This window comes from Dendrobates tinctorius, unplaced genomic scaffold (genome assembly GCF_039654945.1).
Source record: "Dendrobates tinctorius isolate UK_male_01 unplaced genomic scaffold, ASM3965494v1 ptg000100l, whole genome shotgun sequence".
NCBI classification, from domain to species: Eukaryota; Metazoa; Chordata; class Amphibia; order Anura; family Dendrobatidae; genus Dendrobates; species Dendrobates tinctorius.
Genome location: NW_027361768.1, coordinates 6,524,940 through 6,540,569, shown reverse-complemented (window position 1 = coordinate 6,540,569; position 15,630 = coordinate 6,524,940). Strand labels below are relative to the sequence as shown.

Sequence of the window (15,630 nt, the reverse complement as noted above, 5' to 3'; positions counted from 1 at the left end):
AGTAGTCTTGCCTTTATGTGGACACACCTGCCAAACTAATTTGCACAGGTATCTGCAATTGCTTTCAGTGATATAAAGAGCCCTGACACACATCACCATCAATGAGTTTAAATGACAAACAAACAAAATTCTAACCTTATCACTCCTAAACTCTTTTTGCATAATAACTTGGAACACAGTGTGTGCGTGTGTGTATGTATATATATATATATATACATACACATACATACATACATATATATATATACATATATATGTGTATATACATATATATATATATATATATATTATATATATATATATATATATATATATATATATATACATACATACACACACGCACACACTGTGTTCCAAGTTATTATGCAAAAAGAGTTTAGGAGTGATGAGGTTAGAATTTTTTTTGTTTGTCATTTAAACTCATTGATGGTGATGTGTGTCAGGGCTCTTTATATCACTGAAAGCAATTGCAGATACCTGTGCAAATTAGTTTGGCAGGTGTGTCCACATATATATATATATATATATATACCACCTGCGTAAGCGCTGTTGAATGTTGTCATTATTTACTTTAATTTAATCACCAGCAGCATTAATTAGATAGCTATGAGCATGCCGAGTGTTAGCTGGCTGGAAGCAGCTAGTGCTATCATATAGACCCAGATATAAAAACAGGATATACATTTGTAAAAATACAGGTCCCCTAAAGGGACTGAGGATAGAAACCTAAAAATATCCCAGAAAAGATTAAATGATATGCTCAATGACTTTAAAGTGCATGTAGCTAAAGCCCATAAATAGTGCCATATGGGTCCAATAAGGCAAACATCAAAATATCAAGGAGAATAGGCGTGTCAGGGAGAAGGTAGTAATAACCTTGTGCACTTGACCCGATCCCTTCCCACTTCATCCCAAACCTCACCACAGTCTTCATCCCAACCCTAACCCATCTCTTCAACCTATCACTAACAACTGGTGTTTTCCCCTCAAGCTTTAAACATGCCTCAATCACACCTATCCTCAAAAAGCCCTCTCTTGACCCATCCTCTGTATCTAGCTATCGCCCTATATCACTTCTCCCCTATGCCTCCAAGCTACTGGAACAACACGTCTACCTTGAACTGTCCTCCCATCTCTCTTCTTGCTCCCTCTTCGACCGCTTACAATCTGGCTTCAGGTCACACCACTCCACCGAAACTGCCCTTACTAAGGTCACCAATGACCTCTTAACCGCCAAGAGCAAGCGACACTACTCTGTCCTCCTCCTCCTGGACCTGTCGGCTGCCTTTGGCACAGTGGACCATTCCCTACTATTACAGACCCTCTCATGCCTTGGCATCACAGACTTGGCCTTGTCCTGGATCTCATCATACCTAACAGACCGGACATTCAGCGTCTCCCACTCACACACCACCTCCTCACCTCACCCCCTATCTGTCGGAGTCCCACAAGGTTCAGTCCTAGGACCCCTGCTCTTCTCCATTTACACCTTTGGCCTGGGACAGCTTATAGAATCTCATGGCTTCCAGTATCATCTCTGTGCTGATGACACACAGATCTACATCTCTGGACCAGATATCACCTCCCTGCTAACCAGAATCCCTCAATGTCTGTCCACTATTTCATCCTTCTTCTCTACCAGATTTCTGAAACTTAACATGGACAAAACAGAATTCATCATCTTTCCCCCATCTCACGTGACCCCCCCAACGAACCTATCCATTACAGAAAATGGCTGCCCACTCTCCCCAGTCCCACAAGCTCGCTGCCTCGGGGTAATCCTTGATGCTGATCTCTCCTTCAAACCACATATCCAAGCCCTTTCCACTTCCTGCCGACTTCAACTCAAAAATATTTCACAAATCCGTTCATTCCTCAACCAAGAATCTGCAAAAACCCTAGTCCATGCCCTCATTATCTCTCGCCTTGACTACTGCAACCTCCTGCTCAGTGGCCTCCCCTCGAACACTCTCGCACCCCTCCAATCTATTCTAAACTCCGCTGCCCGACTAATACACCTGTCCCCCTGCTATTCCCCAGCTTCTCCCCTCTGTCAATCCCTTCACTGGCTCCCCATTGCCCAGAGACTCCAGTACAAAACCCTAACCATGACATACAAAGCCATCCACAACCTGTCTCCTCCATACATCTGTGACCTTGTCTCCCGGTACGTTCCTGCACGCAACCTCCGATCCTCACAAGATCTCCTTCTCTACTCCCCTCTTATCTCCTCTTCCCACAATCGCATACAAGATTTCTCTCGCGCATCACCCCTACTCTGGAACTCTCTACCACAACACATCAGACTCTCACCTACCATCGAAACCTTCAAAAAGAGCCTGAAGACCCACCTCTTCCGACAAGCCTATAACCTGCAGTAACCACCGATCGACCAAACCGCTGCATGACCAGCTCTACCCTCGCCTACTGTATTTTCACCCATCCCTTGTAGATTGTGAGCCTTCGCGGGCAGGGTCCTCTCTCCTCCTGTACCAGTTATGACTTGTATTGTTCAACATTATTGTACTTGTTTTTATGTATACCCCTCCCTACATGTAAAGCGCCATGGAATAAATGGCGCTATAACAATAATAATAATAATAATAATAATAATAATAATAACAACAACCCCTCTCAATCTAGACATCTAAGCAGTCGCCAGAAAATAGTGAAACTGGCAAACTGCATTGCAAAAAATAGAAAGACAAACCTATTTCCAAGCCAACAAAGTTCACACATCAAATTACATGTGGAGCCAAAGATGCAAGCCAGGGCCCTGGCAAAGGGGAAAAAAGGAGGTGAGGGATAAATTCCCACACGTATCGCCACAGATTGTGGCTTCCTCAGGGAAAGTAGTCATCAGCGGTGTTTCGCGCAAAGCATCACTGGGACCGGAAGATGCAGGGCGCGTGGAGCGGAGATCGCGGGCCGTTGGAAGGGGAGTATATAACTATTTTTTATTTTAACAGAGACCATTGCATACCAGGAAAGGGGGGAGACGGGACCATGCATACCAGGAAAGGGGGGTGAGGGGACCATGTATACCAGGAAAGGGGGGGTAAAAGGGACCATAAATACCAACAAAGGGGGTTGAGGGGGACCATGCATACCAGGAAATGGGGGTGAGGGGGACCATGCATACTAGCAAAGGGGGGTGGGGGTGACCATACATACCAGCAAAGGGGGTGAGGGTGACCATGCATACCAGGAAAAGCGGGTGAGGGGGACTGTTGTGAATTCCCTTGCTCGGACTTCTGAGCCGGAGCTCCCTCTGGTGGTTACTGGGAGTAGTGGAGCTGGCAAGTTGGATGGAAGTTTGCCACCTGACAACGATGATTGGGAATCTGGGATTACTTGCTGGGAGCATATAAGTGTGTAGGTTTCCCTTAGTGGTTGCTGGTGATTTCCTCCTTGTGAATTTTGAGTTCTTTTGTCTCCTGCCTGATCTGCATGGTTCATTTAAGTGATTCTTTTGCTAATCCTTTGCATCTAATCTGGTTGTGACTTTTTTTTTGCTTTCTGCTTTGTTGCGATGGTTCAACGTACTCCTTGCTGGGGGCAGCGCTGGGCCCCGCTCCATATGTTACAGCTTGTGTCAGTTCGTTCAGTCCCCTGTTATATTAGCATCTTTTGCTTTGCTCCAGTTCACACCAAAGTGCTGATCTAGCGGGGGTGAGGTTGTGCGGCCTCAGGTTTTTTGTATATCAGATGTGTTGGATTTTTTAAGGGTTTTTGCGTGATTGCAGACAGTATCTTTTCTGTCCTGTCCAGACTGCTTGGGCCCCATCATTTGCTCAGTCTATTTTCTGCCTACGTTTGTGTCTCCTCTTGTCTCACCGACAATATGTGTTTGGGGGCTGTCTATTCCTTTGGGGATCTGCTCCGGGGCAGTTAAGATTTCACCTTTCTGGCTTTAGGCTTAGTTAGTTCTCCGGCTGTGCCGAGGCATCTAAGGCATCGTAAGAACGCTCCACGGCTACTGCTAGTTGTGCTGTTAGGATCAGGGGTTTGCAATCCGCTGAGTTACCAACTTCTCTGGTTTCCTGGTGGCTTAGCCTGTCCCTGCTATCCTCCTCGGTGACCCATTCATAACAGAATCACCAGCCTAAACTGTAGGCTCTAGGGTACTCAAAAGAAGAAAAGATTATAAAAAAAAAAAAAAGTGTCAGAATTGGGGCCGTAGGAGGATTTTTTCCTTAATGGAGACTAAGCAATTGTCCGATCGTGGTGAGCAGCTCGCTGCTGAAGTGCGGGGAATTTCTGCCTATCTCGCTCAGTCATCTGCTGTAGAACCAAAGATCCCTACACCTGATGTGTTTTCGGGGAATCGATCGAAATTTTTGAATTTTAAGAATTACTGTAAACTACTTCTTGCTTTGAAACCTAATTCATCAGGGAGCTCGGTGCAGCAGGTTAAAATTGTCATCTCCCTGCTGCCCAGCGATCCCCAGGATTGGGCTTTTTCTCTGACTTCTGGAAATCCTATTCTGGCTAATGTAGATGCGTTTTTTCAGGCCCTGTGGTTGTCAATGTGTTCTTAGTGACACTCCCGTTTTCTCCACCTCTCCCCAGTCTCAAGATGTTCCTAACTATTTGGCTGATTTTTCTGATGTATTTAGTGTGAGTAAGCCCACATCTTTACCTCCTCATAGGCGTCATGACTGTGCAATTGAGTTAATGCCCGGCTGTAATTTCCCAAGTGTCGGCTTTTCAACTTATCGGTAGCTGAATATGATGCTATGCAATCTTATATCAAGGAATCATTGGAGAAGGGTCATATCAGACCATCCTCTTCGCCTTTGGGTACTGTTTTTTTTTTTTTTGTGGCCAAAAAAGATGGCTCATTAAGGTCATGTATTGACTATCGTTCCCTTAACAAGATCACTGTTAAATATCAGTACCCACCCTCCCTGCTCCCCCCCTTCCCCTTGTCTTTCCACCCAATTAAAATATTTAAAACCCTAATAAAACTATTTGAAATATCAGTAGCCATTACCCCTGATTTCTGTTTTATTTTCCAGAGTTAAAAGTGCTTGTTGGTTTACCAAACTTGACCTCAAGGGGGCGTATAATCTTATTCGAATCAAGCACGGGGATAAATGGATGACGGCGTTTAATACTCCGGAGGGACATTTTGAGTACCTGGTGATGCCTTTTGGGCTCACTAATGCCCCTTCCGTCTTCCAATCTTTTATGAACGATATTTTCCGGGACCTTGTGGATAAGTTTTTGATCATTTATCTGGATGATATTTTGATTTTTTCCAGTGATTGGGATTCTCATGTGGAACATGACCAGACTGTGTTCTGGATTTTGAGGGAAAATACTCTGTATGTTAAGGGATCAAAATGTCTTTTTGGTGTACAGAGGATGTCGTTTTTGGGATTCATTTTGTCCCCGTCTGCTATTGAAATAGACCCGGCCAAGGTACAGGCCATTTAGGATTGGGTTCAGCCCACTTCTCTGAAGGCTCTTCAGAAGTTTTTGGGATTTGCTAATTTCTACCGTAAATTTATAACTAATTTTTCTGGTATTATTAAACCTCTGACGGATTTGACCAAAAAGGGCGCTGATATGGTGAATTGGTCTCCAGAGGCAGTCTTGGCATTTCAGGAGCTTAAGCAGAGATTCACTTCGGCTCAGGTTCTACGGCAACCTGAGGTTTCACTCCCATTTCAGGTGGAAATAAAGCCGTTTTGTCTCAAAGAGATCCGGTAACCTCTAAGATGAATCCCTGTGCCTTCGTTTCTCGAAAATTTTCTCCATCTGAACGTAACTACAGTATAACATGGGGAATCAGGAATTGTTGGTCACAAAGTGGGCATTTGAAGAGTGGAGACATTGGTTGGAGGGAGCTAGACATCAAGTTGTGGTCCTCACCAATCACAAGAATTTGATTTATCTTGAATCAGCCAAGCGCTTGAATCCTAGACAGGCTAGGTGGGCCTTGTTTTTCACGCATTTTAAATTTGTGGACTCCTTTCTTCTGGGCACTAAGAATGCTAAGGCGGATGTCCTTTCTAGGAGTTTCTTTGCGGATTCTCTTGATCTGACCGAGCCTACTACCATTCTAAATGAGGGTGTAGTTCTTTCCGCCATCTCTACCGATTTCAGATGTGCCCTGGAGGAATTTCAGGAGGAATTTCAGGAGGAAAATTGTATGTCCCTGACCAGTGGAGGAGAAGAGTAAAGTCTGAAATTCATTGCTCCGCGTTGGCTGGTCAGCCAGTTATCTTTGGTACAGAGATTTGGTGAGTCAGTCTTTTTGGTGGCCTGCCTTATCTCACGATGTCAGGAATTTTGTGCAGTCCTGTGGGACTTGTTCTTGGTCCTAACCCTGTTCTCATACTAGTGGTTTGTTGATGCCTCTGCCGGTGCCCAGGAGGCCATGGACCCATATCTCAATGGATTTTATTTCTTATCTCCCTGTCTCTCAGAGAATGACTGTTATTTGGGTGATCTGTGATGGATTTTCTAAGATGGTCCTTCTTGTACCACTCCCAAAGTTGCCATCTTCTTCTGAGTTGGTGCCCTTGTTTTTGCAACAGGTGGTTCGCTTGCACGGGATTCCTGAGAACATTGTATCTGAAAGAGGAGTTCAGTTTGTGTCTAGATTTTGGAGGACTTTCTGTTCCAAGCTGGGAATTCAGTTGTCCTTCTCCTCTGCGTTTCACCCTCAGACCAATGGGCAGACGGAGAGAACAAACCAGACTTTGGAGTCGTATTTGAGATGTTTTATTTCTGCCGATCAGGATGATTGGGTTTCATTTTTGCCCTTGGCCGAATTTGCTTTAAATAATAGAGCTAGTTCTGCCACTTTGATGTCACCTTTTTTTGTAACTTTGGGTTTCACCCTCGATTTTGTTCAGGGCAGGTGGAGCCTTCTGCCTGCCCAGGTGTTGACACTGTGGTGGAGAGAATGCACCAGATCTGGGACCAAGTAGTGGATAAGTTGTCTCTCTCCCAGGAAAAGGCCCAGCGGTTTTCCAACCGGCGTAGGACCGTTGGTCCCCAGTTTAAGGTGGGTGATATGGTTTGGTTGTCAGTGGTTCGTTTGCACGGGATTCCTGAGAACATTGTATCGGACAGAGGAGTCCAGTTTGCTTCCAGATTTTGGAGAGCTTTTTGCTCCAAATTGGGAATTCAGTTGTCTTTCGCCTCTGCATTTCATCCTCAGACCAATGGGCAGACAGAGAACAAACCAGACTTTGGAGTCCTATTTGAAAGGTTTCATATCTGCTGATCAGGATGATTGGGTTTCATTTCAGAGATTGAATCGTGCTTTTCACCGGGCCATCCTGATTGGCCTGGTGGCGTGGATGAGGGTTCGGTGACCCCTCCTCAAGGGGGGGGTACTGTTGTGAATTCCCTTGCTCGGACTTCTGAGCCGGCGCTCCCTCTGGTGGTTACTGGGAGTAGGATGGAAGTTTGCCACCTGACGACGATGATTGGGAATCTGGGATTACTGGCTGGGAGCATGTAAGTGAGCAGGTTTCCCTTAGTGGTTGCTGGTGACTTCTTCCTTGTGCATTTTGAGTTCTTCTGTCTCGTGCCTGATCTGCATGGTTCAGTTAAGTGATTATTTTGCTAATCCTTTGCATCTAATCTGGTTGTGCCTTTTTTTGCTTTCTGCTTTGTTGGGAGGGTTCAGCGTACTCCCTGCTGGAGGCAGCGCTGGGCCCCGCTCCATACGTTACAGCTTGTGTCAGTTTGTTCAGTCCCCTGTTATATTAGTGTCTGTACCTTTGCTCCAGTTCACACCAGAGTGCTGATCTAGCGGGGGTGAGGTTGTGCGGCCTCAGGCTTTTTGCATATCAGATGTGTTTTTTAGGGTTTTTGAAAGCTTGCAGACAGTATCTTTTCTGTCTTGTCCTGTCTAGACAGCTTGGGCCCCATCATTTGCACAGTCTATTTTCTGCCTATGTTTGTGTCTCATCGACAATATATGTTTGGGGGCTGTCTATTCCCTTGGGGATCTGCTCCGGGGCAGTTTAGATTTCACTTTTCTGGCTTTAGGCTTCGCTAGTTCTCTGGCTGTGCTGAGGCATCTAGGGCATTGTAGGAACGCTCCCCGGCTACTGCTAGCTGTGTTGTTAGGATCAGGGGTCTGCAATCCGCTTAGTTACAAACCTCTCTGGTGTCCTGGTGGCTTAGCCTGTTCTTGCCATCCTCCTCGGTAACCAGTTCATAACAGGGGACCATGCATACCAGGAAAGGGGGGTGAGGGGGACCATGCATACCAGGAAAGGGGGGTGAGGGGACCTTGCATTCCAGGATTGGAGGGTGACGGGACCATGCTTACCAGGATTGGGGGGTGAGGGGTACCATGCATATAAGGATTGGGGGGTGAGGGGACCATGCATATCAGGATTGGAGGGTGACGGGGCCATGCTTACCAGGATTGGGGGGTGAGGGGTACCATGCATATAAGGATTGGGGGTGAGGGGACCATGCATATCAGGATTGGGGGATGAGGGGACCATGCATACCGGGAAAGGGGGGTGACGGGGACCATACATACAAGGAAAGGGGGGTGAGGGGGACCATGCATACCAGGAAAGGGGGGTGAGGGGGACCATGCATACCAGGATTGGGGGGAGATAGGACCATGCATTCAAGGATTGGAGGGTGAGGGGACCATGCTTACCAGGATTGGGGGGTGAAAAGACCATGCATATCAGGATTGGGGGGAGGGGTGAGGGGACCATGCATACCAGGATAGGGGGGTGCATTATTGCATTATTATTAAAATCTCATAAATAAAACTACATACATATTCTAGACTACCCGATGCGTTAGAATCGGGCCAACATCTAGTACAATATAAGAACCACATTAAAAAATAAATAAATACTCACCTCTACCTGTTCTTCCACTGCTCCTATCGCTTCATGGAGTTTTCAGATCCTCTGCACATCTTGGTACAGCAGGCGATTTGTAATGACATCATTGTGTCCACTGCGCTGAGAAGTTAGACACAGCGGGAAATGATGATAGAGGGAACATCATCTGACGCTCCCCCACTACAATCATTTATTTTAACTGTATCAGCATCTAGGATTGCAGGCCAGATCTGGACCGCAGACCAGAGTTTGATATATGTGCTTTAAACAGAAGGGTACCAACAATTTTGTCCATTTGTGTATTAAAAAATAAGTGCCATTTCCATCTACTCAATCATGTTACAAACACTATGGCTACAGTTTGCATGTTAACAAAAATATTTATTTTTGGGATATTCCTTTCCACATTTTCTAATATTATTAAATCTGAAACATTTGTTGAAATTTCTACATCTGCAGAAATCCATACACATGCCTTTGGAAACCGCCAAAGTAGTTTAACCATTTTTATACTTCGTATATCATAATATGTAAAAATACAATAATGAAAAAAATAGCAAGAAACATACCAGTCAGCATAAAAATTAACTAAAGCGATGTCTGCATTACCTGTAACAAGAAAGAAAAATAGTGGTTTATAAAAAAAAAAAAAAAAACTGATGTTACACAAACTAAAAGTAGTACTCACCTGCTTAAAACAATACAAACTATCAATGTCATAATCTGGCTGCACATGCTTATTTGCTCTGATGGGAAGAGATTTTCTTTAAATCTTTTCCTTTTCACATGGATACTATTGGGAATGAGGAATATTGGAAATCAAGTCTGGCAGGAATGGCTGATATCCTACCACAAAACACACATCACATGTTTCCGATGGATAGGCTATAATATTTGCTAACAGCATTTACTGTATTATCTGATTTTACTCAAATGAAAGTTGTTGAATTTAGATATTTAGTTAAATATATTGCTCACGAATGCTTATTGTTGAATATATGCACAATAAGTTGGCAACTCCCTTCTTCTCCTCCATTATATTCACTACTATTTGCATCCTGAGGATGCAGATAACTGATATAGGATCATGGAGGGGAATAAGGCTGCTGCACGGTGTGGCCCAGCCAATGTTTTCAGCCCATCGGATGTCTTTGTCTGCGTACTGGACTGTAAAAGCCAGAAGACCCACAATTTGCCCAAGTCTCCTCTAAACTATGGTTGGGGCATGTTCTTTCTCTAGCATATTGATGCCTGTTTAGGGTTAGCCAACTTATACAGGGAGAAGTACACACAACTAGTGAAAATATGATAACACCAAATACTTTGGATAATTTGATTGGTAATGCCTACGAACAAAAAGAGACAGAATTAAAAGATGAAAACATGTTATTCTACTCTGCAACCACTATTATACTGTGTGTCTAGCTCAACATGAAAACACCAAGGTTACTTACCGGTAGCCTTTTTTCTGGAACCCACAACAGCACACCTGAGAGAGGGATCCGCCCAGCTGGGTCAGGAAATCTACTGAAAACAAAAGGGTGACACCTCTCCTTCGCTTCAGTTGGGTTACATATTATGAGAGGCCCTCCGGTTAGTACAAACGACAACTATCACCACATATCAACAAAAGGCGCCCAATCTCTAGTGCACATCAAAGGAGTGAGAAGGTGGGGGGGGAATATACGGGTGCTGTCATGGGTTCCAGAATAAAACGGCTACCGATAAGTAACACTGGTGCTTTCCCTTCGCCCATGACAGCACACCTGAGAGATTTTTGGAGAATTGTAAACACATTAGGGGAAACCACCGTTTGTAGCACTCTTCTATCAAAGGTTAGATCAGTCGAGGAGGACAGATTCAGTCCGTCATGTTTAAAGAAAGTAGATGGTGAGGACCAGGTAGTGGCCTTACAGATCTGATCAAATCGATACTCCACCAGAACCGTGGCTACTTCCTGGGCAGAAAAGGCAGAGGTGAGCCTCGATGCCTTCAGGATCCGGAGCGCCACTCGCAGAGTAGGCCAAGCTAATGACCTTCCCTGATCTATCTGGCAATGGTACCTTTATAGATACCCCATACCCATTTCTGCTACCCTGGAAGGCTACAAAAAGGGACTGATCTTTCCACCACTGACGAGTCATGGACATGTATTCTAACGTGAACCTCCTCAAACCTCCTCATGTTTAAAGTATGGAATTTTAACTCCCTGGATTTTTCAGGGTTATCACACAATGAGAGCAAGGAGATTTCCTGGCTTCTATGGAACTTAAGAACTATCTTGGGGAGATAAGACCAGATCTGGCCTAGAATCACCCTGCAATTATACAAGGCACCCAAGGCTGACACCTGTACCTTCAGAGTATTAGCTGTTAACCCTAGTTTGCAATCCCGACTGTAGAAATTCTAGAATAGCCACTACTGGTGCTTCATCCCCCAAAGGTTGCCCTAGAATCTCCAGGAATTTCTTCCATGTTCCATCATAGATTTTTATATGTAAATCGGTTTCCTACTCTTCAACAGGGTGGAGACTAGTCCTGGTGAGAACCCCTGTCGACTCAGTAACGCCCTCTCAAATTCCAAGCTGTCAGATGGAAGTCCTTCACTTCAGAGTGGCACACTGGCCACTGGCCAAGCAGATCCAGAATCTGTGGTAGAATCCATGAATCGGTAACAGATATCCACCTTATAAGGGAGAACCATGGTTTCCTCGGCCAAAACGTAACAATGAGAATTACTCTCGCCTGATCGTCTCTGATCTTTGTCACGACTGCTGGAATCATTGCTATCAGGGGACACACATAGGACATGCTGATCTTGCAAGGTATTTGAAGGGCATCTACCGCAAACGGATTTTTCCTTGGATCTAACGAGCAGACATTCCTCACCTTCCTGTTGTGTAAACTGGCAAACAAGTCCATCTCTGGGTATAGAGACCATTCTCCATCAGTTTCTTGCGAATCAGGAAATCTGCTTTTGTGTTTTCTGTACCTCTTATGTGACATGCTGTGAGATAGCAGGTGTTGTTCTGCTAGCTGGAACAGGATGCTGGCTGCCCCCATAAGGGTTTGGGACCTAGCACCCCCCTGGTGGTTGATATAAGCCACCTCTGTGCGATTGTCCGACATGACCCGGGCATGGCGACCAAGAAGGAAGGTGAGAAAATGTCTTAAGGCCCTTTCCACAGCTCCTTTACGTTTGAACCCTGATCCCCTTCTAGAGGAGACCAGGTGCCTTGCACTGAGTGGGAACTTATGTGTGCTCCCCAAACCGTACCACTTGCGTCTATCGTGATTACATCCCTCCACCAGCCTCTACCACTGGACACCTGACGCCAAATGCTCTTACAGTCCACCAGGCAAGGGGATCTCTTACAACTAAAGAAAGATTTACTTCTCCCTCTAAATGCCCTTTTAATTACTTCTGTGTCGACAAGACCTTCCACTGTAGCTGCCTTAGGTGAAATTGTGCCCATCCTACAGCTGGTATACAGAATGTTAGGAATCCTAGCAAGAAGATTGCCTTTCTCAGCGTCATTATGGGCTGCTGTATTGCCGACAATGCCAGTTCCATTATTTTGGACTACTTTGTTCTCTGAATAAGAGACCGAGCTGGCGCTCGGAGTCTAGAACCAACCCGAGGAAGGATTGTATTTTTTACAGGTGTTAGCCTTGACTTGAGGGTAATTACCACCCAGGCTAGCTCCTTTAGGGCCATAGTCACTTCCTTCACTTGTTCTACACAGAGACCTTCTGACCTCCCCACCATAAGGAAGCCGTCCAGGTACAGGATGATAATGTCCAGAGAACGAAGGTAGGACATCATCTCCGACATCACCTTAGTGAACACCCTTGGAGCTATTGAAAGACCGAATGGGAGGGCTGCATACTGATAGCGCCCGATATGTCCGTGAACATACAGAGCTACCCTTAGGAACTTTTGATGATCCCAATGGATTGGGATGTGGTAATAGGCATCCTTTAAGTCTATGATCGCCATGAAGCAGTCCTGGAACAACAGGTTTATAGCAGTGCTCACCGACTCCATTTTGAAGGAGTAATTCACGACCCACCAGTTGAGCTTCCTCAGGTTGACAATAATTCTCCGAGAACCGTCCAGCTTTTGTATCAAAAATCGTAGTTACTTACCGATAACGGTATTTCTCTGATCCCATGACGGCACCACGGAGAGAGAGGGATCCGAACTCGGGGACAGGAAACGTACAGGTGAAAAAGGCGGTACCTCTCTCCCACATCAGTTGGTTTACTGAGCATTACACAGAACTTTCAGCTGCAACTCAAATGGTTATACAAAATCCAAAATTAATCAAATTAAGCTTAATAGAGGCACCGCGTGGCTAAATACTAAAGCTAATTAACTCACGCTAAAGTGCACACCTGTGTGTGAAAGGGAGGGGATGTACGGGTGCTGTCATGGGATCAGAGAAATACCGTTATCGGTAAGTAACTACGATTTTCTCTTTCCCCAACGACGGCACCACGGAGAGAATGACAAAGATTATACATTTAGGGAGGGACCACCGCCTCCAAAACCCTTTTCCCAAAGGTGAGATCTGAGGAGGAGGTCAAGACTAGACGGTAATGTTTGAAAAATGTAGAGGGGGAAGACCAAGTGGCAGCTCTACATATCAGGTCTATTGAAGCGCCGGCTTTCTCCGCCCAGGATGATGCCACCGTCCTGGTTGAATGGGCCCTTACGTCCTCTGGGATGGCTGCCCCGCAAGAGGAGTAGGATAGGGTGATGGCATCCCTTATCCATCACGCCAGTGTGGCCTTTGATGTATTTTGACCCTTCCGTGGACCCTAAAAGCAGACAGAGCCCTATCCTTCCTAAACTCCCTTGTGGATGTCAAGTATTGGACCAAGCACCTTTTTACATCTAAGGTGTTCAGTACCCTCTTCTGTTTTGTTCTTGGGATTGGGACAGAAGGAGGGTAAGGAGATCTCCTGGGTCCTATGAAACTGTGACGGAACTTTGGGGAGATGGGGTAATCCTTAGAACCGACCCAGCTTATCATCCAGTACTTGAGTGAAGGGAGAGTGGGCAGATAAAGCTTGCATATCACTAATGCGGCGGGCAGAAGTTAAGGGTACGAGGAGGGAGGTCTTAAGGTATAATATTTTTAAGGGAGCCTCCGCTATGGGTTCGAAGGGAGATCTGGTTAGTGTGTTTAGCACTAGATTTAGGTCCCGGGGGGGGGGGGGTACCTTCAAGGTGCTGGTAGCTAATCCCTGTTCCAACCCCTTCTGTAGGAATTCCAGAATTCTGTTTATTGGGATTTCTCCCGTTGGGTCAGAACATGAATGAATGAATGAATGAATGAATGAATTTCCATACCTTCCCATATGCCTTAGAGGTTACTGGCTTTCTACTTTGTAGTAGAGTGGATATCAAATTTGACGAGAAGCCCCTATTACTTAGGAGTTCCCTCTCAAAAGCCAAGCTGTCATGTGTAAGTTTTTTATGTGGGGGTGATACACTGGTCCCTGGGATAAAAGATCTGGAGTGTCTGGTAGAACCCAGGGGTCTGTAACGGACATCCTTCTCAGCCAGGAGAACCATATTCTCCGAGGCCATAAGGGGGCTATTACAATTACCATCGCTTTGTCCCCCCCGTATTTTCCTCAGTACTAAGGGGATGAGAGATATCGGTGGGAAAGCGTAAGCCAGATGATAATTCCAGGGTATCGTGAAGGCATCTAGAGCTACTGGGCTGCCTCGGGGATCGATCGAGCAGAAGGTTTCCAACTTCCGATTCCGACTGTTCGCATATAAGTCTATTTCTGGCCGGCCCCAGAGTTTCACAATCTGGTTGAAGACTAACTGGCTTAGTTCCCACTCCCCTTGTTTTAGACGTGTTCGGCTTAGGAAGTCCGCTGTTCGGTTTTCTGAACCTTTTATGTGGAGGGCTGTCAGAGATTCTAGATTGTGCTCTGCTAGGTGAAAGATGGATTTTGTTACCTCCATCAGCGCCCGAGACCTGGTGCCCCCCTGGTGGTTTAGGTATGCTACCACTACCTGGTTGTCTGAGAAGACCCATATGTGTTGGGAGCGAAGAGAATCCAGAAAATGAACGAGAGCTAGCTTTACTGCCAGAAACTCCTTCATGTTTGAGGAGGCTGACTCTCTTCCCTGAGTCCAGGGCCCTTGCGCCACCTGATTGCCTAGATGTGCACCCCACCCCCAGGGACTTGCGTCTGTGGTTAAGATTTTTGCCGCTGGTAACACCCAAGGAACCCCCTTGGTTAAATTAACTGGATCTGCCCACCATGCTAAGGACTGTACTGTTTTTTGTGAGATGTCTAATTGCATGTCTAAATTCCCGTGTAGGGAAACGCCTGCATCTAATATTTCCCACTGTAGGTCTCGAGTATGGCTTTGTGCCCACTGTACCGCCGGCATGCAGGCTGTCATTGATCCCAATAGAGACATTGCTTTTCTCAGGGTAGTGACCGGGGAAGCTGACATTTGTGCCACCATCTGTGCCATTTTTTGAACCTTCATCTGCGGAAGATAACATTTCTGTTTGGTTGATTCTAGTATTATCCCCAAGTACTCCTGTACCTTACTTGGTACAAGTCTGGATTTGGATAAATTTAGCATCCATCCTAGACTCGCTAGAGATCTCATGACCATGTCCAATTGTTGTTTGCAGTGCTGAAAGGAGACGCCTACCACTAAGAGATCGTCCAGGTATGGGACTATCAGGATGTTTTGCTCTCTTATGTGGGCCATTACTTCTGACATTATCTTTGTAAATACCCTT

At 45.6% G+C, this 15,630-nt stretch overlaps 1 protein-coding gene across 1 annotated transcript in view; it reads right to left on the bottom strand.

Moving 5' to 3' along the window:
• The window catches only part of LOC141099665 (endoplasmic reticulum resident protein 44-like), a 204,946-nt gene that overhangs the window by 144,781 nt on the left and 44,535 nt on the right, over positions 1 to 15,630 (bottom strand). Inside the window, exon 3 of the mRNA XM_073587624.1 lies at positions 9,413 to 9,452. Coding sequence (XP_073443725.1) covers positions 9,413 to 9,452 — 40 coding nt within the window. The remainder of the gene's footprint in view (positions 1 to 9,412; positions 9,453 to 15,630) is intronic.